This window comes from Argiope bruennichi, chromosome 4 (assembly GCF_947563725.1).
Source record: "Argiope bruennichi chromosome 4, qqArgBrue1.1, whole genome shotgun sequence".
In the NCBI taxonomy this organism is placed as follows: domain Eukaryota; kingdom Metazoa; phylum Arthropoda; class Arachnida; order Araneae; family Araneidae; genus Argiope; species Argiope bruennichi.
In genome coordinates this window covers 113,722,256-113,746,891 of record NC_079154.1, presented here as the reverse complement: position 1 = coordinate 113,746,891, position 24,636 = coordinate 113,722,256, and the positions used below count along the sequence as shown (strand labels likewise).

The following is a 24,636-nucleotide window of genomic DNA, read 5'->3' as shown; positions in this document are numbered from 1 at the left end:
CACCGGTTCCCCTGTATTTATTTTGAACTGAAATATAGTAAAAGTGCTAAACGTTTTTAAAGGGTTCTACTACCGAACGATTACTCTTGCCTTCTATCCGCATTAAAGTTTTCAGTTTGAATTTCCCTCCATATATGCTTTCTATCCATATCTCCCTCCCAGCGGCGCCAACTTTGGCGAAAGGCCGCTACAACAAAAAACCAAAATAAACGTCTCCGGTGACTGACGAGGGCAACCCACAATACACTCTACTACGAATTGTCAGTATAGAAACTTCCATTCGCTCGGCCGAACACGCGACAAACGAACCGGCATGGATACAGCGAACGATACCCGGTGGTGAACCACCTCCGAAAAACGAACCGTTACGGAGTTATTCGTAAATTCACCTTTTTTTTTGCTCGTGTGTGTTATATTTGTTTGATTTCGGCATGTCGGGATTGGACAAGGATCGCTTCCACCGTGCGGCCCGTGATGGATTTCTGGATTTGTTGAGGGATGCCACCCGCAAGGATTGCAATGCCCCCGACGAGGACGGAATGACCCCCACCCTGTGGGCGGCCTATTATGGAAACCTGGATGCGCTCAGGCTTATAGTGGGAAGAGGGTGAGTGTGCGGTTCCGCCTTTCTGTTGCTTTGGAATCCCAGTTTTCTTTTTATGGGAAACAAAGTGATTCTTTGTATAGTTTTGGGAAATATTTGATGTTTACTAAGCTCGTGCTGTTTGGTTTCTACCAAAACAGCGCGCGTCGCATAAATTTTTGTCTAGAAAGAAATATGCTTTTAGTTCATTATGCAATGCTCATTATTTAGAAACCAGGTAAAAAAAGAAAATAAAAAAGGCAAAAATGCGAATTTTTTTGTTCGAACATTGTAATATGATATTGTGTCTGGCTTTATTTATCTGTCTTGATTGCAGCAACCGTTTCATTCTATTCATAAAGATTTTCATATCATGCAATTTACAGGCTTGAAAACTATAATATTTATAAAAGAGAAAGTAAAAAGGCTATTTTGAAATTATTGTTCAAAGAAAGCAATTTTTTTGCTTGATTTAGAAACCATGTGAGTTGAAAAATGGAAATTTTTCAAGAGATGCAAATTACTATTTAATATAGAGCTAAGAATGGAGCTTAAAATAGAGCTAAGAGCTTTAATTCAGGTTTTAAAAATATCCACTAGGGGAACTAATTAGATTAACTGAGTTACAAGAGTTTTAAAGTAATATCTCTAATCTTTTTTATTAGAATATAAATAAATTATATTTTTTAATAAAAATTTGAATTTTGAAAAGTTTGATGAAATAGTAACATTGATTTGAATTTCATTAAAATGATAAAAAGCATTGTCACAAACTGTGTTTAAATTTAATTCTGAAAAATGGATTTAAAAAAAGAGAGAAAAGAAAAGCGCACGAAAGGGAAATCGGTGTCACTGAAAAATTAATTTTTTGAAAGTGATGTAAAAAATAAATGAACTTGAAAATTCATCTTTCTTTCTATTATAGTTTTTCCTCCAAAACAGTACATTTATATTAAATTAAAAAAACACGAATTAAAAAGATACTTTTTTATTAATATATCTTAGATTTTCTTCTCTATATTATGGAAGTACCCCTAAAACTGTGCTTTCTCCACAATTTTGTCGTATGTTTCCTCTTAAGAATATCACTTTTGATTTGCTGTTAAAAATTACCGTGTTTGTATGATGCAGATAGACATTATCAAATTATTTCCATAAAAATATTTTAATAAAGTATTAAATTATTTAGTAACCTTTTTCATTTCTTAATTTTGACGAGTTTCGAAAATCGACTTGGAAACTAATATCCGCCAATAATTTCAATAAATTCTCTATTTATGACTTGATAATTTGGCAACAATAACAACTACGTCGAAAATTTTTTTCGGATCCTTTTTTTAAGTGAAATTTTTATTTAATTTCAATAAATTAAAAAAATATTTTAATGCATATTTTATAGCAATAATTTTCATTGTTTTAGTAACTGTCTATTATGCACACGCTTTCTGATGATATTAAAGGTTTCCTTTTTTTTTGGGTGAGTTTGTTATCTTTCCTACAATTCATCTTTAGCACTCCGTTAGTCCTTCAAGGACATTTTGAGTAGCATGCACACTTTAAGCTTATAACACATATAATTCAATTTTTTATTCAAATACTATAGACAGACCTTTACTGAAAACGCAACTTCTAATCAAAGTGATCAAAACAAATGCATTGTTTTTTAAGGAATTTAATCGGAAAATGCGACCAGCAAAGAATCATATTTGCTTAATTTAAATACTAATTATCTGTTTCAAAATTAATATTTTATCATGCTGCGACATCTCGAACTGGAGTTTCAAAATTTAAGATTTCCATATATTTTTCATTAAAATAATTTTGTCAGCAGCAACAACATTCAACAGATAAAACGTTTATTTAAGAATTAAATAATTTTCCTCAAGAATTATAAAAAGTTATAGGATGCATCCTCTGGTATTTAGAAATCTTATTAGTGTGCCTCTGTGATTTATGTCCAGCAGTCTTACAATGGAGTCATTATAATGCTAATTCGTTTCCAGAGCTAGTTAAGCGAACAGACTAACTACTCTTAAAGGGGGGGGGGGTCAAAGCCACGAGCTTCAGAAATGCCCCAGTTTTATCTCATTAACCATCGAAATTCAAGGTGCCATCAAGCGTTAGTCACGGCCTGTTTGTTGCGCTTTGTTTCCCAAATCATAAGCTGTAAATTATGAAAGTCTGCCCTTGTGACTTAATTGCAGACTTCGATATCTTCGTCCTGCCCTCTCATATTTAAGAGTCATTAAAACGCTATATCCTCCAATTTAGCTAAAGGAATGCTACTCCAATTCAGATAATGACTGCTCTGATCTATTTCGATACTGTTTTCTTGAGGAAAAATTTCAAATTTTTGTTGACGAAATCATCAGAGAAAAGTTCATACGATTGTTTATTATAAGGTTAGTAGTGCTTCACTACACTTTTAGTTACTGGTTTATAGAATGTTACTGGTTTAGTTTAGTTTGATCAATCTTTATATTATGGAAAGATTATTTTGGGATTGAGCTTTCAGACGATGAGTCAGATGTAGGGGATGATATCTTTGAATCCGAAGTGTTCTTCATATCTGCATCAATAAATAGACGATAGAATCTTTATAAATTTAATATCCACAAGGGCCTTTCATGGTATCGAGTTTCGAATTCGCAACCTTTCGGCATCGCACAGAGCCGGTCTTCTTTATAAAGGGGCCTGGCTGCAAAAAATCATTTGTTCCTTATGGGGAATATCGTCATTTTAGTTCTTGATCATGTTGGGGCCCCGTCAATCTCGGGGCCCAGTGCATAGCATCCGCCGCACCCACCAGATGGCCGGCCCTGGCTCCGCAGACCCCGCGGTCTACAAAATCTGACAAATTTGTTTAATAATATAAATATGAAATTCAATTCTTTGTTTTTATATAATACTACTGTTCATTCTCGGTTTCTGAAACTCTTCGAGCTTTTGCGCATGCGTCAGGAAGCGTTTATTTCAATTTATTTAAAAAGAGGTGAAAGGAAGGTTGAAAGAAGGGAATGTTTACATTTAGCAATAGGGTGAATTCAGATTATTCTTGGAATTAAGAGACGTATTAACGGCTTATTTTTTTGCGTACTACTCCTTAGCGAAGTGCACGCTTCGAAAAGTGCTAGTCTCGGGATCCTGAAACAAACAATAATTTAGTTTTATGAAATTTCTGTTCGATTTGCTACTATTCTATATTCTGTTCTCATCTTAAATAAATTTTAGATAACATTAGTTACGTTTTATTAAATAATATGATTATCGAATTATTATGTGCATGCGTTTGTCATTGTTTTTAGAATCAAAAGTAATTTTTCAAAAATTGTACAATTCAGAAAAAAAAAAAAAAAAATGATCAGAAGCAAATTAGAGGCAGTAAAAAAATAATTTTTTAGTATTTGAAATAGTGCAAAAATCCCTTCTTTTGCTTAAAAATTGCCGAAGACTTCGGAAAACATCAATGAAACAACGTAGCGAGAGTATTTCCGCATCTTCTTTTTCTACATAGTGCGGTACAACCCATTTTGTGTTTAGCTTCGTAACACAGTAAAGAAAAGCTAGTAAGCAGTTTGTACCTTTTCCAGATGATTGATTCTCGCCAAAAGTTGGTATAGATTTATAATTAAGGAGATAAAACTTTATTCCAAATTTCATCAATCTAGCATATTGTGTTTTTGCGGTTATCGTTTTATGGGCCAACAGAATAAACAAATAATTGACGAATTTAGTTTAAAATTATACATAGATATTCAATATCGATGTAAAGATCACACTCCAAAATTCACGAATGTAGGATGTTATGAGTTACATTATTGTCCGCACATGCTCATGAAAAGAGCATATCGACTATACAAATTATAAAAATGAAAAAAAAAATTCATTTAGCTTTAGTTCATTTATCTTTCAAAAAAAGTTTTAATTTATTGAATTATCTTATTCATAATCGTTTGGATATACAAATAAAGACAATAAACAGCTGCTGGATTTTTTTTGCAGGTTTACAACTTGTAAAATATTAAATTTCATCTCTCTAGTTTGTTGCGCTTTTCAGTTATTTTGTTTAATTGTGAATAACCATATTTTAAAATGCAAGAAAGTCCAAAATGCAGTGATTCCTCACGATCGATTTTATTTTGTATGCTTCTTAAATAAAAAAATCAATAATAATATTGATGCTAAAATACAATTTTGGTTATTATCACAAAGCGTTTTTCGTTATAAAACAATTCGATCTGATTGGTAGCATTTAATTTTGTAAAGAACTGGTGGAAGATGTAATTCTAAATAATATTAAAATAATTTTAAATTATATCACTAAGTTTTATATTTTGCTAATAAAAGAGAAAAGTTTGACTAATCTAACGTTGTTATTAATAATGAGAATTCATATATCAGAGTTAAAAGAAGTACGGGATACTCGATATAATCACAAATAGGAGACACAAATTCATACTCTGCATTTAAATATAAAACAGTTCGTTACACTCTTGATAATGAGGCAGGACAGATGCGGGCAAAAAGTCACGGTTCAAGCAAACGATTCTGTTTCAGATTCCTCGTAAGCTATCATTTCACGAGAAACCTAAATAGTGACCGAAATGACGGAGCGTACTTTTCTAGGAAAATACATACTCACGCTATTTCTAGATTTGTAAGTTTTAACTAATCCATCATTCGTAATTATACATCAGATTTTCAAGAAATCACAAAGGAATAAATATCCCATTAAAATGCTTTTAAAATATGATTTTTTTTTCTCATTCAAAATCGTCTGTAACTCTATTTTGAGTTATTTGTTTACTTTTTAAATGTTTTTCGGGATGTTGTGAAATAATTAAATTTTTTTCTAAGACTAATATGAGCATGAATATGTTGTTTGTATATCAAATCCAATTTAAAATGATGCAAACTTTTGAAAATATTTATATTTGCTTTGTGGAAAGTTTGTTTGAACAAAGAGTGTTGAAAATTTGATACGGTCGAATGCATAATCTTCTTATATCTACTATAGAACATATTTATTTTGATGGAATTTGATTTACTTTCCTTTTCGTTTATATAAAAATGCGCAGATAAATAAATTGATAGATAATAGTCAAAATTCAGTTAAAAATATGAAAATTATTAAATATTGTTATGAATATCAGCGATATTGGATGTGTATAGAAAGCAACCAATATCCGGGTGGCGGTATAAAAAAAAATACTTTCAAAATTTTACATTTTTTTTACAATTTTAGAAAATGAAGAATTTTATTTCTTTTTGCAATCAATAAAAAAAATATTTGGTTATAAAAATGGATTTTTAAATGTTTTTTTTTTTAATTTTAAACAAATATATCATTTAAATGACCAAATAACATAATAAAAAGTCTCGTCAAATTATTGAGAGAATTTTCTTTAAATATGTAAAAGCATTTTCCGGATATTTAAATTCGAAAGTCATCCACAATACTGCTCAAATCCGCATTTAATTTAAAATAGGGAAAATAAAAATTAGTAAGTAAGCTGCAAATTTTTGTTAAGATTATTTCATTCGCTTTAGAAAATTATATTAAAAAGTAATATCTATTAAAAAATATTGCTTTATATAAATAAAAAGCACCAAAATAAATATTTTACTTTTCTTTACTAGAAATTAATTTCTCTTTTTGTTTTGAGATTTTTGTTGTAGTAGCCATCATTTGCTAGTTTTCCTTAGAGAATGTGTACTTTTTTAAAAATTTATTAATTCATCTATAAAATATATTCTTTGTCAATAATTATATTTTTTTAAGTTGCTTTTCTTGGTAAGCGTATCTTGATTTTTTTTTGTGCTACACCACGTGATAGAAATTAAATTGAAAATTACAAAGGATACAACAAATTTTCCTTAAATTCTTGTTAATCTTTCGTTTGACCTTTGATCCTTTATCTCTTAAAAACTTTTCCACCAAAAAAATCTCTCTTCCATTCCAAAAACTCCCTGTAATCACTCAATTATTCCTCCTGGAGTTCAGAGAAATCGAATTCTTTTTCTCGGATACAATTTCCGGGTTTGTTCCAATTCAGTCTATCCCCGTTATTTTCGTCCTAATCCTGTCTTCATCATTTGCGACGTCTTTTTATAGTTTGTAGTCTCATCACGCACGTTTTCGTGTGCCTTCGTCTAATGATGTCCTTGGCGTCAATAACATTTTATTACTCAATTTCCAGCTAAACCGATCTCGAGGGGAAATCAATACAGTTATATGGCTTTCGATTTCTTCGGACTGATAGGCCAATAACTTTGGTTTAATATCTGCCTATCAAAGATGAATAATCCAAAAATACTAGGAATTTGTTATTATTACTCACATTTGTTGCAATCTGACATGAGCAATTTTGAATGTAATTGGAAATTTTTGATTATCGATTGGAATTAAATATTACTAAATTTCCAGCTAAGCCGATCTCGAGGGGAAATCAGTACAGTTATATTGCTTTCGATTTCTTCTGACTGATAGGTCAATAACTTTGGTTTAATATCTGCCTATCACAGATGAAGAACCCAAAAATGCTAGGAATTTGATATTATTACTCGTAAGTTTTGTGATCTGACATGAGCAATTTTGAATGTAATTCGAAATTTTTGATTATTGAATGGAATAAATTTGCATACTAATCTCTTTTATGGATTCATCTACCAAATTTTTTTCATTTTTTCCCCCCTTTATTCAAAGAAATTTGTAAAGAATTGCCATTGTTTCACAAGGCACAGGTATATTGTTTTCGATTTTTTCTTACTGATAGGCCAGTGGAATAATATCTATCTATCAAAGATGAAGGATCTAAAAATACCAAGAATTTGTTATTATTACTCACATGTGTTGCAATCTGACATAAGCAATTTTGAATGTAATTCGAAATTTTTGATTATTGATTAGAATTAATTATATGCTTCTCTCTTTTATGGATTCGTTTATCAACATTTTTTCATTTTCCCCCCTTTATTCAAACAAATTTGTAAAGAATTGCAACTATTTTTTCAAAGCACAGGTCTATCTATAGCTTTCGATTTCTTCGGACTGATAAGCTAATAACTTTGGAATAATATCTACTTATCAAACAGCTTTATTAGTCGCAATGTATGGATAGCAGAGAAGCTATCAGCAAAGCAGTTCTGAATAAGACGATTTGTCCCGCTTGCGGGAAATCTACCCTTACTCTTCTGATGAAAGATCCAAAAATGCACGGGATTTGTTATTATTACTCACATGTGTTGTAATCTGACATGAGCAATTTTGAATGTAATTCGAAATTTTTGATTATTGAATAGAATTAATCATATGCTTCTCTCTTTTATGGATTCGTTTATCAACATTTTTTCAATTCTTTTTTTCTTTTATTCAAAAAGATTTTTGAAGAATTTCTATCATTTTTCAAAACGCAGGTATATAGTTTTTTTCATTTAATGTATTTCCAAATTGATAAGAATTAATAATTTAAATTCCCATGCCTTTTTTTAAAAAAAAAATCTGCTTGATTCTGCTTTTTACGTTTATTGTCGAATAGGAAAAATATTCGATTGTCGGTTTCTTTGTTATACAATATTCATTTGCTTTGTATTATGATGAATTGATTTTTAACGAAAAACACATTTCGTGCAGGTATGATGCGATGGTTTATATAATGGTATATCGAATATTATCATATATATTATCCTATTACATTATTAGTTAAGTTTTCAATGACTTTTTATTTATTTATTTTACTCTCTTTCAAATGAACACTGTGAAAATACTGAGAACCATGAATAATTTTCTCTATTTGGTACCATCTATAGCTAAAACAGGTAAAGAAATTAAAACCACATTTTATATCCAGAGTATGGAAGGCATAAAGAGATAAATTCGAAGAAAAAAAAATCGACTTTGCAATATCTTTTAATTAAAGGTAAGATTAGTTATCATAAAACGAATTGGCAACGCCTGCAAATAGCGTTGCCAATGGCAACGCACTTCCCGCGCAAAAGAATATTCTGATATTCGGTATTCGATGTTGTTAACTTTCTTCTTACAGATATTGCTTGTAAGAGACGCCCTTTTTTTTTTTTTTTCCTTTTCTTCCGCTGATTTTATAGTATGCATTGAGTGTCAAAGTAACTAAACATGTCTTATACTCAAAGCTGCCATTGAAAAAGTTGTTGATTAGTAAAAGTATGCAACATTCTGTAAGTTTCAAATTGCATGTTTTTGATTTCTGTATGGCATCTTCTTTCACTCTACTATTAATGACATTTTTCTTTATCGATTTTCGTTTAATTATGCTGTCAATTACTGCCGTGTAATTATGCAATAGGTCAGGATAATTTCGTTGCAATTATATAATTACGATTTCAGTGGTTTCGTTCCGCAGATGCTGTAGACTCATCTATCGATAATTTTTTTTTTGGTGTGTGTGTGTGTGTGTGTGTGTGTGTAACTTTTTTTTCCCGGAATTCATACTTTCATCAATTAAGCGGGTGAATTTTAGTTTTATTTCATTTTTAGTTTTGACTGAAGATGCTTCCAAACAACAAAAGTGTTTTTGATCATCTTTTAATACAATGGTATATAAAAAAATCCAGATTTTAATAAATCAAGCGAGGTTTTCTTTTTTCTAATTCAAAAGCTACCACTTTTGGAATGTCTTTAGCTGTTTGAATATGAATCTTATAATACAAAAATAAAATAAGCTAGATGGCACAAGTCTTATGGATTTCAAAAACGGAGAACTCTTCCAGTTAAATTGAGACCTTTGATCACTTAAGCAATGACTTTAATAATAGCAGTAGCCGAAGCATAACAGAGTCTAGAAATATTCAATGGAATTTTTAAAAAATGAAGCGATATTGTTGAAGGTACCTTGGTGGTCTGTTGGTTGAATCTCGACTTTGGACAGAATTCTAATTTCGGAATCTTCTTTTGCTGAAATTACACCGCATATTTGGGTTCTCACTCGTTTAATTTGACGTTGAACGACAAACATCCTCCATCTGCTAAGGCGTGGAAATTTGGAGGGAGGAACTTAGTCTCAAGTGTCTTCGTCATTCAACTGCTGATTAAAATTGCTAAGTATGTCTAAAAAAGAGGCATCAATGTAAAAAATGTTGATTACTAAAATTGAGCGAAAGTATTATAAATGTAGTAGCGAAATTGTGAGAACAAGAATTTTTCAAAACTTAATGCTTTATTTCATTTTAGGTGATTTCTTTGAAAAGATTTAATTCAAAATATTTCTATTCACAAATCGAGATATGTGAGGCAAAGAGTCAAAATTTTTGTTCCGGTATAATCGGGAACAACTGGTCTCTTTAATATGCCCCCCCCCTCCTTCCCAAACTCTGTCTTAAATCCTAAAACTTACGAGTGCCATCTATGTAAAAAAATCGTTCCTTATCTATGAATTACTTTTGACACATAAAATTTTTAAATTACGAGAAGAACAACGGAGTTGTAAATCAGAAAACCAATCAACTGCATAAAATAAGAACAAAAAGAATTAAAAAGTTCCTGCAATTCAGATTTCGTTTAGCCTACTCTGCAGAAACTTTCATCTCGAGTAAGTGGAAAAGAAAAAAATTGAATAAAAAACAGTGTATTTCCGGAAAGAAACGGAACCAAGTAACCTTGTTACACCACCAAAATATGCGTCACAATATCAGTTACCCATTTCTTTCTCCGAGGGAATTGAAAGTTATGGATTTTTTATTCAACAAAATAACACCGAAAATAGGTTTCGCGTTTCCGGTTACGAACCAAACAAAATAAGCGAAATCCGCGATTGCCCCTAAGACAACTGTTGCCATATCCTACAGAGAAAAGCTAAATATTTATTTATATTGTAAGACAAAAATAAAAGCAGACGATTAAGGAAAGCGAGCTGCGTAAGAGAAAAAAAAATTGCAATAAAAGTGAACAATTTACGACAAAATGAACGCCGTTTATTTTCGCTTTGGTTTTGATTGGTAGAGGGAAAAAAAATTCGAAGTTCAACGTCCAGTAGTAGAAGCATTGTTTCCGAAAGATGACTTAGAAATGTCTCAAGAAAAAGTTCACTACAATCAGACGCGTATTGTCCGTGACCCTTGACTTATTTTCGTGGCGGATAATTCATAATTCTCGGTCTCCTATTTATTCTTAGGGACTGTCTATAAATTACAATCAAATCGGATCCTGGTCCATAATCAAGGCCGAATTATAAAATAGGCAAAGAAAGGCAATTTCTTATGGTACCCAAAACCTTTGTAATCTCTGATCTTCGAGATTTTTTGCGGTATTCTAAAAGTTACGTATTTTAATGCTTCATTTAAAGACCGTTTTATCTAACCTATTCAAATTGAAATAAAGTATTATTTAAATCAATTTTAGAGTATTATTTTTAAAAAATTCCTAATTAATTATCATTTGCAAATCCTATGGTATTTTATAATTCTAAAAAAATACAATGCTTCATAATTTTACAAAGTGCCCGATTTTATTAATAGATCTTATTTAGATTTTACTAAGGAATTTTTTTATTCATTCGCTTAAAATTATTTTTAAATCCCAATTGAGCAATATATACGACATATACTAAAATGAACGTTTTAGAAAGTGGTCTGCAATTTAGCATTCTGTTTTTTTCAGTTTGACAAACTGTTCCACTTACAATTACTTTCATAAAGATTAAATTAAAATCGTTATATTTATATAGTGTTTTGGGTCCCTATTCTCCGTTAGATTTATATTAAATTAGAGTCCCAAGAAAATTTGATCTGGTACTGCTCTTTATGGGAAAAAAATATTGCTTTTTCATGGAAAAGATGAACATATTTCATGAAAAAAAAGTGGGATGTATTTTGTGAAAAAAGTTGGGCGTACTTGTAACATCTAGGATTTTCATATGTATGACGCAAATTTTTTTATCCAACAGAGACACAAGCACACAAAAAGAGGTTCGTTTTTCGAATATTCTTCTAATCCAGGAATTTCTTTTCATTTTGGGTCACAATTCCTAAATGAAGTCATAAAACAAATATTCATGAACATGAAACACTTTTCCAGACACTTTTGTTTTTTCGCAATGAATATGTTAGTGGATTATTTAAATTTATTATTTTATTTTAATAGCTCTGTGAAAAAATATAATATATATTTATTTACTTTTTATTATATATACATATTATGGAAAAACTTATAAAAGCAATAAAGTTCTAAAAAAATTAATCATAATTAATAATGATTTTTTTTCCTAATATACAAAAAGCATTTAGTTATTATAATGGATAAATACATTTCAAAGAGATACTACATTCAAATTCCTTTATGATCCGTGCAGTAGAATATAACATAACCATTCAAATGGTAACTAATATTTCAATATATTATAAACTAGCCGCCTTTGGCGACCATCCGGTTCGCCAATCTTAATGTTCGTGTAAATTTTAATAATTAAATAGGTTGAACCGGAGTTTAACCCCCTGCTTCGCCAAGTTGCAATAACGCGCCAAAGCTGGCAATCTTTATTATGCACTATAATTGAACATATGCTCCTTTGCTTTTGAACATTTCGCTAGGCCGTTGTTGGCGATTTTTAAAAATTGCGCAAAGCAGGGGGTTAAACTCCGGTCGTACCATTAAATATTTTACGCAATTCCAACTTTAATAGATTCTTCAGCAAAATATTTTAAAACTTCAAATTTTGATAGTCATATAATTCACTCATAATATTATATAGGCCTTCAGTCATAACGTGATATGTATCTCTCTAATTTTCTGTTACCCCTCGTAGAATTTATGCTTTAAATTAAAGTGTAAATGATTAATCTGCAATTAATATAATAAAATTTTTTACTGAAACAAAGCATTTTTTTTAATAATATGATTACTGATAATAGAGTCACTGAGCGTTTACACTTTATGGGCACTAAAGAATATCTTTCTTAATTTATGTAATATCTCAAGAATTTGTCAACAAAATTTTCTCAGATTCATCATGAACAGATCGATTCATTAACAATGTTTCATTTTAAATGCATCAAACACTAAGAAAATAAAATGAATCGTTTAAAATAATCGGTCTAAAAACAGGTTTAAAAAAACTACTTAAAAAACGATGTACTTAAAACTATAAGCATGTACAAAAAATATATAACTAACATAAATACAATTTACTTACAAAAGCATGCAACTAACCTAAAAATAATTTAAATCGTCCGTTGATAATGGTTGTCATGGCAACAATCGGAACACAATGAGCATGCGTGAATTTTCTTCGCCAATTACGGTAACGCAAATGCGTGAATTTTTCTACGCCAGTTGGGGTAACGCTATGCAGATTATACATTTTTAATTTCCTTTATTCTTTGTTATTTTAATTCAAAAGTACTTCAGAATGAATCTGAAACATGGATTAATTAACAATGTTTAATTTTAAATGCATAAAACATTAAGAAAATAAACAGAATCGTTTGAAATAATCCGCCGAAAAACGTTAACCCTAGCCTTATTACTGTTGGGAGAAAAAAATACTGAAGCCTTACTCATTTGGCGGTGGGGAAAATGAAAGATTTTTTTGGCGGGAAAGTTAGTTTTTAATTAATAATTAAAAATCTAATTAAAATTTCAGAAAAAGGGACCCCAGGTGCACATTCCCGACCTCTAAGGTATACATGTACCAAATTTGATAGCTGTATGTCAAATGACCTTGCCTGTAGAGCGCCAACACACACACACACACACACACATTGAGCTTTATTATAAGTATAGATAAATAATTGTAAACACGCATTGCATATTTTGTAATTCAAAGGATTTGTATATTTCACAAATTTAGTTACTTAGCAATTAGGCTAATAATGTTTTTTTTCTAATCGACTCGCTTGCATACTTCCTTAACTAAATAACCCTAGATATCTGATTAATTGGAAATCCGCCCCTGCGGCAATTGCTCTTCAATAGTATCATACTTTTCAAATACATTAATTTTCAACAGTTATGACTGATTAGAAGAAGAAAATAAAGAAGTTACAAAGAACGGTCGTTTTTGTACCATCTACATTGATTTTGACAGCATGGCAACAACAACGACGAAAGGAAGACAACAGCATTTCTTCCGATTTCATCACTGAGCATCTGTTTAATAATTTCTTTTTTTAATGAAAGCACTTTCATCACATTTAATACTTAAAGTGATAGAATTTCAGTACACTAACTCAGAGCAATATCAGTTAACCCATACTCAGAGCAATATGGAGAAAAATAATCAGTAGATATAAAAACTCAAATTTCAGTGGTATCGGTTTCATATTACAAGAAAACCAATGGCGCTGATAATAATGATATTCTAATAAAGCACAGTGATCATGGTTTTTACCTTAGAACTTTTTATTACCTATATGCATTTATTAATAGAATAACTAATAATCAATAATTTTTAATGTAGAATATTGCATTTTTATATTACTTGAATATTTAATACTGTTTAATATGCATCAGGATTGTAGTTGATAACAACTGAATTATGGTCATACTAAGTGGGCTATTATTCTGGCTTCACTACTGTTCCTTTTTAGCACTTTTTTTTAGCGTTATTCCTATTCAGAAGTGCATACCACCTAGATTTAGCGTTCTTGTGACCTCTGGTCTACAGTGCTCCGATTAAGAATATTTTAATTCCGATCACGCCACGTATCTGGTGCCTCAAGATCAAAGATGGTGACCTTGATTAAATTGAATAGCACGTATGCTACTCAAAACAGAATGGGGTTTTGATTACAAGGTACATCCAACACAATCTATTTATATAAAGCGTTAGCGTACGTGTCACAAAAATCACTCTTATTACTTATTGCAGAATGGCAACAGTCAAATGTAAAAAAGTCATTACGTGAATGCATCTAACTGCTTCATTTAATCCTTTCTATGGCCGTGGGAAGTATGCTTCCCACCAAATTTATCAATCTTTGTATGAAATGATGTAGGTTGGCATAAGTTCTGATAAATTTTTTTCGAAAAACAGAAACTTAGATGCTTTAGTTCTTTATCTCACACAAAATGATGCGTCTTGGTTTGTCAATTATTAATTAACCAAATTAATTAAGTAATCAAATTAAATTTATCTAATAAGCTAAATGAATCCCTTTTCTTATTCTAATTTCAAGCTTAAAAATATTTAAACATAATATGACTAGAAAAAAAATGACCCTTTAAAGGGTTAATTTTTTTACTTATTATTAGTGATACTCTGGTGATTGCACACCGCGTCCCTCTAAATTCCATGCAGTTAGAGAAAACAAGATGTAAAAGGAATCAAGAAATAGACGTCAAACAGAAAGTTTAATCGAATGCCAAAAAAAGCTTAAACGTCTCCAGATGTGCAATCGCCATGATTTAACTAAGTATGAAATGGAAATGTTATTGTATTTCCTTAAAATTCAAAAAAATTACCTTTTTAACGATATCACTTTCATTTCTATAAGTAATCTAATATGCAGTCAGTTATAATGCTTTTAATCTTATGTTTAAATTCAAACTCATCCATTAAAAGATGCAATCGAGTATTTTTGTCATTGTTAAGATTTTTAAAAAATTGTTTCCTTTTGATAGTAACTTCGAACTAGGATTTTCACTTCCACTTTTAATTTGAAATATTGACATTCTTTGATTTCCATTCTAATCATGTTTTTCAGTCCCATCGAAACAGTGAAATTTTCAAAAATGCGTTCCATATTAATCATTTAACAATCTAAAAGTCAATAATATGGGCAGACAAGCTGATCGCCATTGGCGGCTAATTCTCTATAAAGTATTTGCTAAACTTCAACCTTTGAAAAATTTGCCTTATATTCTGCGATTATGCTATATGATCAACATAATGCTCCGTTTAGTCGCTGTATAGATACTCATGAAATTTCTATCTAACAAACACAAATTTTGTGGTTTCAAATTAGATAACAATTTGAATTTTTTTAAGGAGAGGCATTTGTATTTTCATTAAGACTAATTATTATATTTATAAAGGAATCTTAGCAAAACCAATTAAGCATACAAAACAAATAGATTCAAGAAAAACACCGAGACTACTTAAAAATGCAAATGATCGCGGCTAACTGAGGGTTAATCATTGTAAACAACTCAAGATTTGGAGACAACCAAGAGCAAATACAGACGTCTCTCGGCTTCCTCCACTTCCTGGCGGAAGCTTCAACGACCATCAAAAACTGAAATGCAGATTCGTTAATGTAATTAAAGCCGATCCCAAACTCGTTTCTAAATTCAGCAGGCCTGCGTGCCTTAGTAAACAATTAGCACGGTACCTCATATGCCCGCAACAGGAAGAAGGAGAAAATGTCCGTTAAAAGAAGACCAACTTAACGCTCGGATGATCCCGAAGATGGGTGGGAGGCCGGCTTTGTCTTTGGAGGACAACCGTTCTAAGTCCGAAGCTCTTCTGTTTCTTAGATTAGGTCTGTTCGAATTTTTTTCACAAGAGCATCCTTTCAAGAGAGAGATTTTTCATGCCATAAACGGGTGAAATTCGAATATAATAAGGAATATCTTGCATGGCAGTTGTGAATGGTGATTACAAAGTATAGATCTTTGGTATGAATCCTCTGCGAGAATATGTATTTTGGGCGCCTCTCTGCTTGCCGGTTGACACAAAATTTTAACACGGAACTGCAACTGTAGTCAAAAGATAACGCACGAGTTATTGCTCTTACATGCATGTGACGACAGATGAAAAGTCGTCGTGATTTTGAATATCTAGTACCAATATAAGACAATGGTTTAGGTTTCGATTTTCGACGATTAATTTATTGGAGAATTAATAAGAGACATTGGATATTTAAACCAGACATTCAATGACTCTGTATGAAACCTCTTTTACTTTCTGCATCATTTTACGATCATATTATTTTTCAATCATAAAGATAATTATTTTTTCTCTCTGATTTTTGTAATTAATTTACTTTCTAAAAATGTAAAACAAAGTTCCAGGAAGGAATTAAATTCTTTGTATGATAACTTTAATTGAAATCGGGTGCAATGAATTATGATATTACTTATTTGGAAATTACGTTTTTTAATTTATTCAAAAAATATATAATATACTAAAAAGGACATTTTTACACACAAAAAGTACTTTATTGCTACGAAAAATATTTTCAGTTTGGTTTTATCCATTTTGCAGAAGCTTTTATATTGAAAGTTCTGTTTTAATAGTAAACTCAAATGTTCAAACTATTATGGTTTAAAGAAAAAAAAATGTGACACACTTATACATTAAAAGAAAAAAATAACTTATTATTTAAATGTTATAATTTACAATTTTTGTATTAGATATTTTGACTATTTATATAAATGATAACTGATTGTTTTTGGAGCTGATGCTAAAGTTGCACCTACATCAGGACAACCAATCTACAGTCTCTTAACTATTGCGTTGTAAATGTTGTCTGTTAAATATGCGAATGGCTATTTTCCCATTCTCAAAGTTTATTAGAAATGGTTAGATAAATTCGATTCCATAAAAATTTCCTTTTCTGTTGGAAATGAATTGTTTCTCTCTTTTTGTTTTGCACAAAGTAAGGAAGTCGGCTGATTCGACTGTCTATTTTTATTTATTCTTTCAATTATGCCAATATTTTGCACTTCAATTATAGAAATTATGAAAAAATGCAATTGATAAATAATAAATATGGAAGTATGAAAAACACATTAGATAAATAATAAATATGGGAAGAATGATATGAGATATTGCTTGTCTTGAATGAAGATATCCTATGATATTGGATAAAAAAAAGTAATTTTTCTACTCTGAAAACCAGAGTGAGCGATTTCCACAAATTTTTCTTGCGTATTCTCTAATCCCCCTTTTTCTGCATATAATTCTGGACCTTGGATAAAGCCGGGAACACATTATATAACATTGGCGAACGATAATGATGAAGTTTTATTTTATTATATTTACGAAGTAATTATCGTTCTTTGGAATGAATTTTTTTGCGAGATTATGTATTTTGGACGCCTTTTTTTGCTGGCTGATTGACACCAAAATTCGACACATAACTATAGTTGTAGTCACAAGATGACATATGAGTTATTGCGTTTACATGCTTGCGAAAATATAGACAGACAGATGGTCAAACCCTTTAACGGATTTGGTTAAAAATTTGCTAATTATTTCATAATTTAGACACTAAACCTATGTACCAAATCTCTACCTATCACTTATCATTTTGTAGTTAAAGAGTACATTTGTACTCGAACAGGCCAGATAAACCTCCTGTGAATGGATTTCGTTCAAAATTCAATAGAAATCTATGAATTTGGTCAAAGCGTGTTTGGTTGAAAACGTATTTGAGTGATATTATTTACAGATAGACACAAATAATGTTAAAAATGTGTTTCATCTGCCTCAGGGAAGTCTGAAACATCTTAATGCTAAGCCTCATTGAATTTTGTGATCATTTTGAAATTATTAAATTTCAAGTGATTTAAGTGATTACATTTCAAGAAATTGATTCTAAATACGAACGTGTGATTTTGTTTCATTTCCTATTTCGTTAAAAGCTTTCGTGTTTGTACAAATCGTTTAACGAATACTTCTTAACTTTTTTATTTTTCCTTTAAGCGCTAGACTCGCAAAAGAAATATTCCCACAATTAGGGCTCTAATAACTTTCCTCGATTTCATCCGTACCGTCAAAAGATTAAAACCATCACCTAAATATATCTCAAAACCTCTTCATTAGCGAAACATGCATCCATCAGACAATACTTTTATGACACCTCTCAATCTGGGAAACGAATTTCCATTTCCTCAATATTCAGATTCGATGTACCGTCATTCAACTTCAACCCCATTTACCAAACCACGCCTTGTTATTAGAGAATCTCGAGACAGATGCGGTTTATAGATTGTAACTCAGTGGTCAGGAACTAAGGAATGAGGGGAAAGACTTCTGCATAAAAAGGACACGAAGATGTGTGAGAAAAACAATGCGGAACTCCAGTTTGCAATTAATAAGCTGAATCTGTCGCACGCGAATTGCTTGTTGTCTGATTCGATGAAAAGTGAATCATATCTTTTTCGCGTAATGTATAGGATTAGTGATCTTTTTTCGAAAAACTTCACTCTCCGATTGTTTCCAAGACAAAGTTTGCAATCTGATTATTCAGGATTTTTCCGATCACTTTCCTGTAGAATGCAATTTTTATTTTTGGAATTGCTGGTTAATGCGTTGGAATCGGTTTTCTTTTTAGTTGAAACAGCTTAGGCGTGCAATCGGAAGATAAAATATGTATTCGAATTTGTTATTTTGTATCTTGGTTTGTAGAAAAATCAATCTAGCAACTCAAATGCAAAAGTATTATTGTTATTTTTGTTTACCTCATGCATGATAAACAATAATAATAATAGTAAACAAATGTTAAAAAAAGAAAGGAAGATAAACTGAAAAATGAATCTGTTTCCGTTGAGTGTATAAGAAACTTCAACCGGGGAAAGAAAGCAAAATAATGAAACAGAACTAAAAATGGGGAAAGCAAAACTGAAATTGAAAAAGAAAGTATCATCAATCACAGAAAACAATGGCAGATTTCGATATTTGCTGGCTGTAGGCACTGCAACGAGGCTCTTGTTTTAATAAATTAGTTAATTTCATTTCACATTTCAAAATAGTTTTAACATACTAATGATTTTTTTAGGTTAATTTTTTTATTTATTACTTGACTGAATTCAACCAAACTTTGCACACTAATTATTTAAGGCAAGACAAAGTATATTGTCAACTTTCAAAATGTTAAAATTAATTCAACTAATTAGAAATTAACCGATATTTTGCCCTTTTTCAGGTATAACTTCAGAATAAATTATCACATTAAAATCACACCATTTTGAAATTTAAAATGTTACCTTTTTATTATTATCAGTTTCATTTTTTTTTAATTTTTCAGAATTTAATGAATAATTAAATAAATAGATGCAGATGAATTTGAAATAGAGAAATTTAGACACTCCGTTGCAAAGCAATAGTGAAATTTTGAATCACAATAACTGTATTATTTGATATATCTATTTCATTTCTTAAAATTGTTTTTGACAATGTTTTTATTGGTTTTAAAAGATAATTTGTGGGATATTTGTAACAATATTTTTAGTTGTTGAAAAATAAGAATACGAAAAGAATTGCCAGAACACATTAGCAACATTCTGGAAGAACATTAAAAAAAAGCAGACGATTATCAATTTAAAGCAATTATTCATTTGGTTTATTAATATGGAAGCTTTTTAAAAATCGTCTGCCTCAAAAGCATTTTGTGCATTAAAATATTTTATATACAAATAATTTTTACATTAAGAATATTAGACATGAAAGCCTCTTAATTCTAAGCAAGTTAGATGATCCATCTAGTTGTTTAATTAAAAATAAACAACTATTCCACCTTCTTTCATCTCACCTGTATTTTGATGAAATCAAAATCTACAGAAGCATTCGCAAAATTGTGAAAGATAATGTCACCACATGTTGAAAATCGATCTACAGCTAGATCGTTGCTGACTTGAGCAGATACGTTTATCTTGTGAATTTGATGTCATTTGAATTAATTTCATTCAACAGCGTAGATTCAAGTTCAAGAATTTTAAGATAAAAAAGTAAAACAGATAAATTAATTTCAAAATTCCAGAATAAAGATCATATTATAATTCATCTAATTATTCCTTACTGCTTATTACATTTATTATAAATTACTTAATTTTATCTCTTAGTTGTAGAAGCCCTAGTAACCTAAAACAAAGACCACCAAAACTAAAACACAACCATTAAAAGCAAAAGCATTTTATCTGTATGCTCACGCAATTTGGTTCCCAATGTTAAAGACATCCCTTTACGTGTAATGACACACAAAAAACATTACCCATTCTAGATTGAATGAACTTTCACGAGATAATTTATCAACAAATTTATTCCAAAACAGTAGTCAAGTGAGCACTTTAAGACCGGAAAGTAAAAAGTCAAAAAAAACTGAAGAGCCACCCCTACTTTCCTTTAAAATAGTCATCAAGCAATGCTCTTTATGGCAACGAGTTCAAAGGAACCTTTTTCCATAATAAGGATTGTCTTTAAGCATTGTTAAAGCACAATGCCACAGATCTCTTTGGGAACAATGTTGCGTCCATCCTCTCTCAAGGACACGGGCTTTGGGGGTATTATGCGAAATCGTTCCAGCTAGTGGCCTTGCTGGTGGGTGCAAGAGACGCTTCACCCATGAGAGTCACGGCCTGATCTTGATCTGGGAGAAGCACAAAGAGCTGACTTTTAGAAGTAGAATGAGAGATTATTAGCTAGTTGAATGTACTTGGAGGAAATCGGATGAAATGACGTGCTTTTTGCTGACTTGAATTTTAAGTTCGATCGGCGAAGGCTTGTTTCAGAAACGGTATAAAGGGCCGAGTTGGATGACGATATCGGAACCAAGATTCATATGAAGCCAAAACATAACTCAGATAAGAAATGGAATAGCTGAGATTTGATTATATGCGGATGATCTGATAAATCTGGATTTGTATCAGAGTTACTCAGGTTGGTTTTGTCTCAGTAAAGCTGGCTTTACTTGTAGGGACTTTGCTGGATCATTTAAAATGCAAGTTTTTTGTCAAACTTTCATCAGTTTTGATATTGCATCATAAATGCATGATTTGCCAGCGTTCTGGCATAGGGGTAGCACGTCTTCTCCGTGAGCGGGACGTCCTGGATTCGAGTCCCGGTTCGGGCATGGTTGTTTTTCACCTGTGTTCTATCTATGAGGTGTATGAATGTGCCCCCTGTAAAAAGGGGCTGTGCAAGCGAATGTGGGAGTTTCATCTTCATATGAGCTAGAAGTCAGACTTCTGCCCTTGGGTGCTCAGGGGTCTCTACCCTCAGAAGCTACTGCAACCCCTTTCCGTGGTAACGCGAACACATCATCATCATCATCATTGGAAATGTACTATTGAACTATCGATAATTGGTATTTCATTATACTTGTATGTTTTATTTGGTGTACACTTTACTTTCACTTAATTCCCCGATTAACATCTCTTTAATTATCGTCCTTAGCTCTCGCGTCATTGTGTTCTACTCTAAAAATTATTAGATTCTGACATGCCCTTATCCTTCCGTTATTTGCAATATCTGCTAGGTATGCATAAGATCTGCATCTGTTAGTTGCTCTTTAAACATTATAACTTGAATTTTTCTTACAGAATTCAACATTTGTATTCTCATTGAGTCTGGTAATTGTAATTAAAAGGGAAAAGTTATCACAGCAGGATTGACATAATACAGAGTAGATTTTATATCTTTGAGATATATTGCGACTATTTTAATACGAAACTGATTGTAATTAACGGAGGGTTATAGTTTGTAGATAGTTGGATTTTTTTAAAAGAATGTATTATGTTGCTGTCTAACGCTATTATTCCTAATATGGCAATAATAAGAATAAATATTTTTAAATAGCAATCAGTTAAACTATAAATAAGATCACCATAAGAAAAATAATTTTTTAAAAGGTATAATTAAAATTTTTTTAGAAATTTGGGAATAAAATCTTATGATAATCTAATGAAGCGATTTCACAAACCAGTAAGAATTCAAAAATAAATAAAAAAAGAAAAGAAAAAAAAAAGGAAAATTCATATTTTAAGAGGATTAAATTTCTTCAGTTTATAATTTTAAAGAAAATAATCTTTTAAGATTAGTAAAATTATTGATAATTTTTATTAGATCTTTAGAAGTTTTTAATCGTTGTATAACAGATGAAATTTACATTCACTTTTCTGTAGTAGTACTAATTTTCCACGAAAGAGCATAAGGTTGCAAAACAATAAATAATCAATCAATATTATCAATCAGTATTCATGAACTTATCATGGTTCATTCAACTTAAAATCTATTGCTTTCGAAAAAAATGTATGTATTAAGCAATTAGTAGAGCATTGTGTGTGTGACCACAAAAAAATCAATGTAAATAACATAAGGTAAAAGGATTCATGTCAAGTTGATGGATTGGAGATTGTGATTACAATGATGCTTTGAACCTGATTGAGAACTTCTGACTAGAGAGTTATATTTCAATTATCTGGCTAATTATAGGTTGAATGCTTTCATTTCAGTATCAATTACTTGTTTAGTATTAAACTCTGCATGATTCAGTGCTCATGCTTATAAAGTGTATATTATTAGTTAAAAAATTCTCATTTAATAAAAAAAACTATATACATGTTTTTTATAATTTAATTCATTCTTAAAAGAACGGTTCTTTTCTCATTTGGAAAAGAAAGAGAGAGATAGAGAAAAGTTTACGGGTTATTTTCTTTTGAAAGAGAGCGGAAAGGTAGAAAACAATTCATTTCATCGTAATTTAAATAACGGAAAATGCAAAGTGTATTATTGCTCTAAAAAAAGGAACTACTTGTGGCGAGTGAACAAGCTTCAAATGTTCAAAATTACCCTTCCTCTGCAAAAATGAGCTTAAATGCCCCCCCCCCCTCCAAGAAAATAATAATAAATTTTAACAAAATCCAATGTTCGACTTGATGAAAAAATTTATATTTTTTATGTTTATTTCACGCCATAAATAACACCTACCACATTTTAATATGTATATATTTTAATTTAGAGTGCAAGAGAAAACACGTGATTGTAAACACAAAAAACTTATATTGAAAAAAAGAATGGCAGGATTATCAAAATTAATTAAATTATCATGACATTTGATTAATAAATTAACGATTAAAAGTATTAATAACTTTCATCCTTTGCTTTTTGATCATCGAATCCGAGTCGAATTCATTTGTGCAGATTATAAATTTGCAATAGCAAAGAATAAATAAGTAAGCAAAAAATCACATTTTTTCGATGTTTGTTCACGCCATAAATAACATCTTGCACATTTTAAAATTTCTTATTTAAAGTGAAAGATAGATACATGGTAATAAACAGAAGAAAAAAAAAACCTTCTATGAAAGGCAAAGAACTGTTAGAACATCAAAATTAATTGAAAAATTAAATTAATAATAATTCGATTAATAAATTTACGATTAAAAGTTTTAATAATTTTTTTCCTTTGCTTTTGATCATTTAATCCTAAACTAATTGATTTCTACAGATTATAAATTTGCGATAGCGAAAGAAAGAAGAAAAAAAGAGTGTAACACCTGACTGAGATTCACACAAATGAATTACGACAGATTTCCACACTCATGGCAAACACTAGAGATTTAGTAGATCCAGATCAATACCAAATGCTGCGATTTCAGTCCTATTCACCCTTCAGCAGACCTTTTAATCTTTTAAAACAGCTTTACAGCGCACCGATACATGACAAAAACCAACAAAAAAACCTCCGATAACCGCAGAATGAAACAACAAAACAAACGGAAAAGAGTTAAACAATCATTTAAAAACCATCTGCTCTCCATGCTACAGTAGAAAGCCTCGAGGAGGAGTGAAACAAACGATGTTGGGGAGGATTAAACAGAACGCACGACATCTCATGTCGCATAATCCTCGCAATACCTGTTCGCGAATGGCCTTGTAATAGGCAGGACGTCTGAAGAGCCCCATTGTGACGCTTCCCAAGAGATCCCTTCGTGGCCAACCCTCCACGGGGCCTCTTCCTTCTCGACAAATCCCACAAAATCGCCCTATCACGCGGGGTTGTGCACCCTTCTCCCCTATATGTCTTCCGCCGGAAGTGCATCCATACAGGTAGTCAGCCACCTGTGACAAGCCTCTTCAGGGCTTCCACATCGGGATGGCGGAATAATGTCACGAACTTGTTTTTAAAAAGGCCAAATTTTGTGTGTTCAATGCAGAATTTTTTTGTTTCCTTGCCGCTCGGAACATATTATTGTTACTCCAAAATTATGGAAATAAATAGAAAATACAGCGTATTCATTGATGATTAAAGACAAATTTGATTTATAGGAATTTTTCCGCAATTCTTAAGGGAATAGTTTTAGTCAAAATGATTTACTTCAATATATTGTTTACAAATATTGAAAAATGTGAAAGTAG

At 31.0% G+C, this 24,636-nt stretch overlaps 1 protein-coding gene across 1 annotated transcript in view; it reads left to right on the top strand.

Annotated features, from left to right (window-relative positions):
* Positions 1–279: 279 nt before the first annotated feature.
* LOC129967033 (pre-mRNA splicing regulator USH1G-like) overlaps positions 280–24,636 on the top strand; it is a 78,494-nt gene continuing 54,137 nt past the window's right edge. The window contains exon 1 of the mRNA XM_056081669.1: positions 280–607. Within this exon, the coding sequence (XP_055937644.1) occupies positions 432–607 (176 nt within the window). The 5' untranslated portion in view covers positions 280–431. The remainder of the gene's footprint in view (positions 608–24,636) is intronic.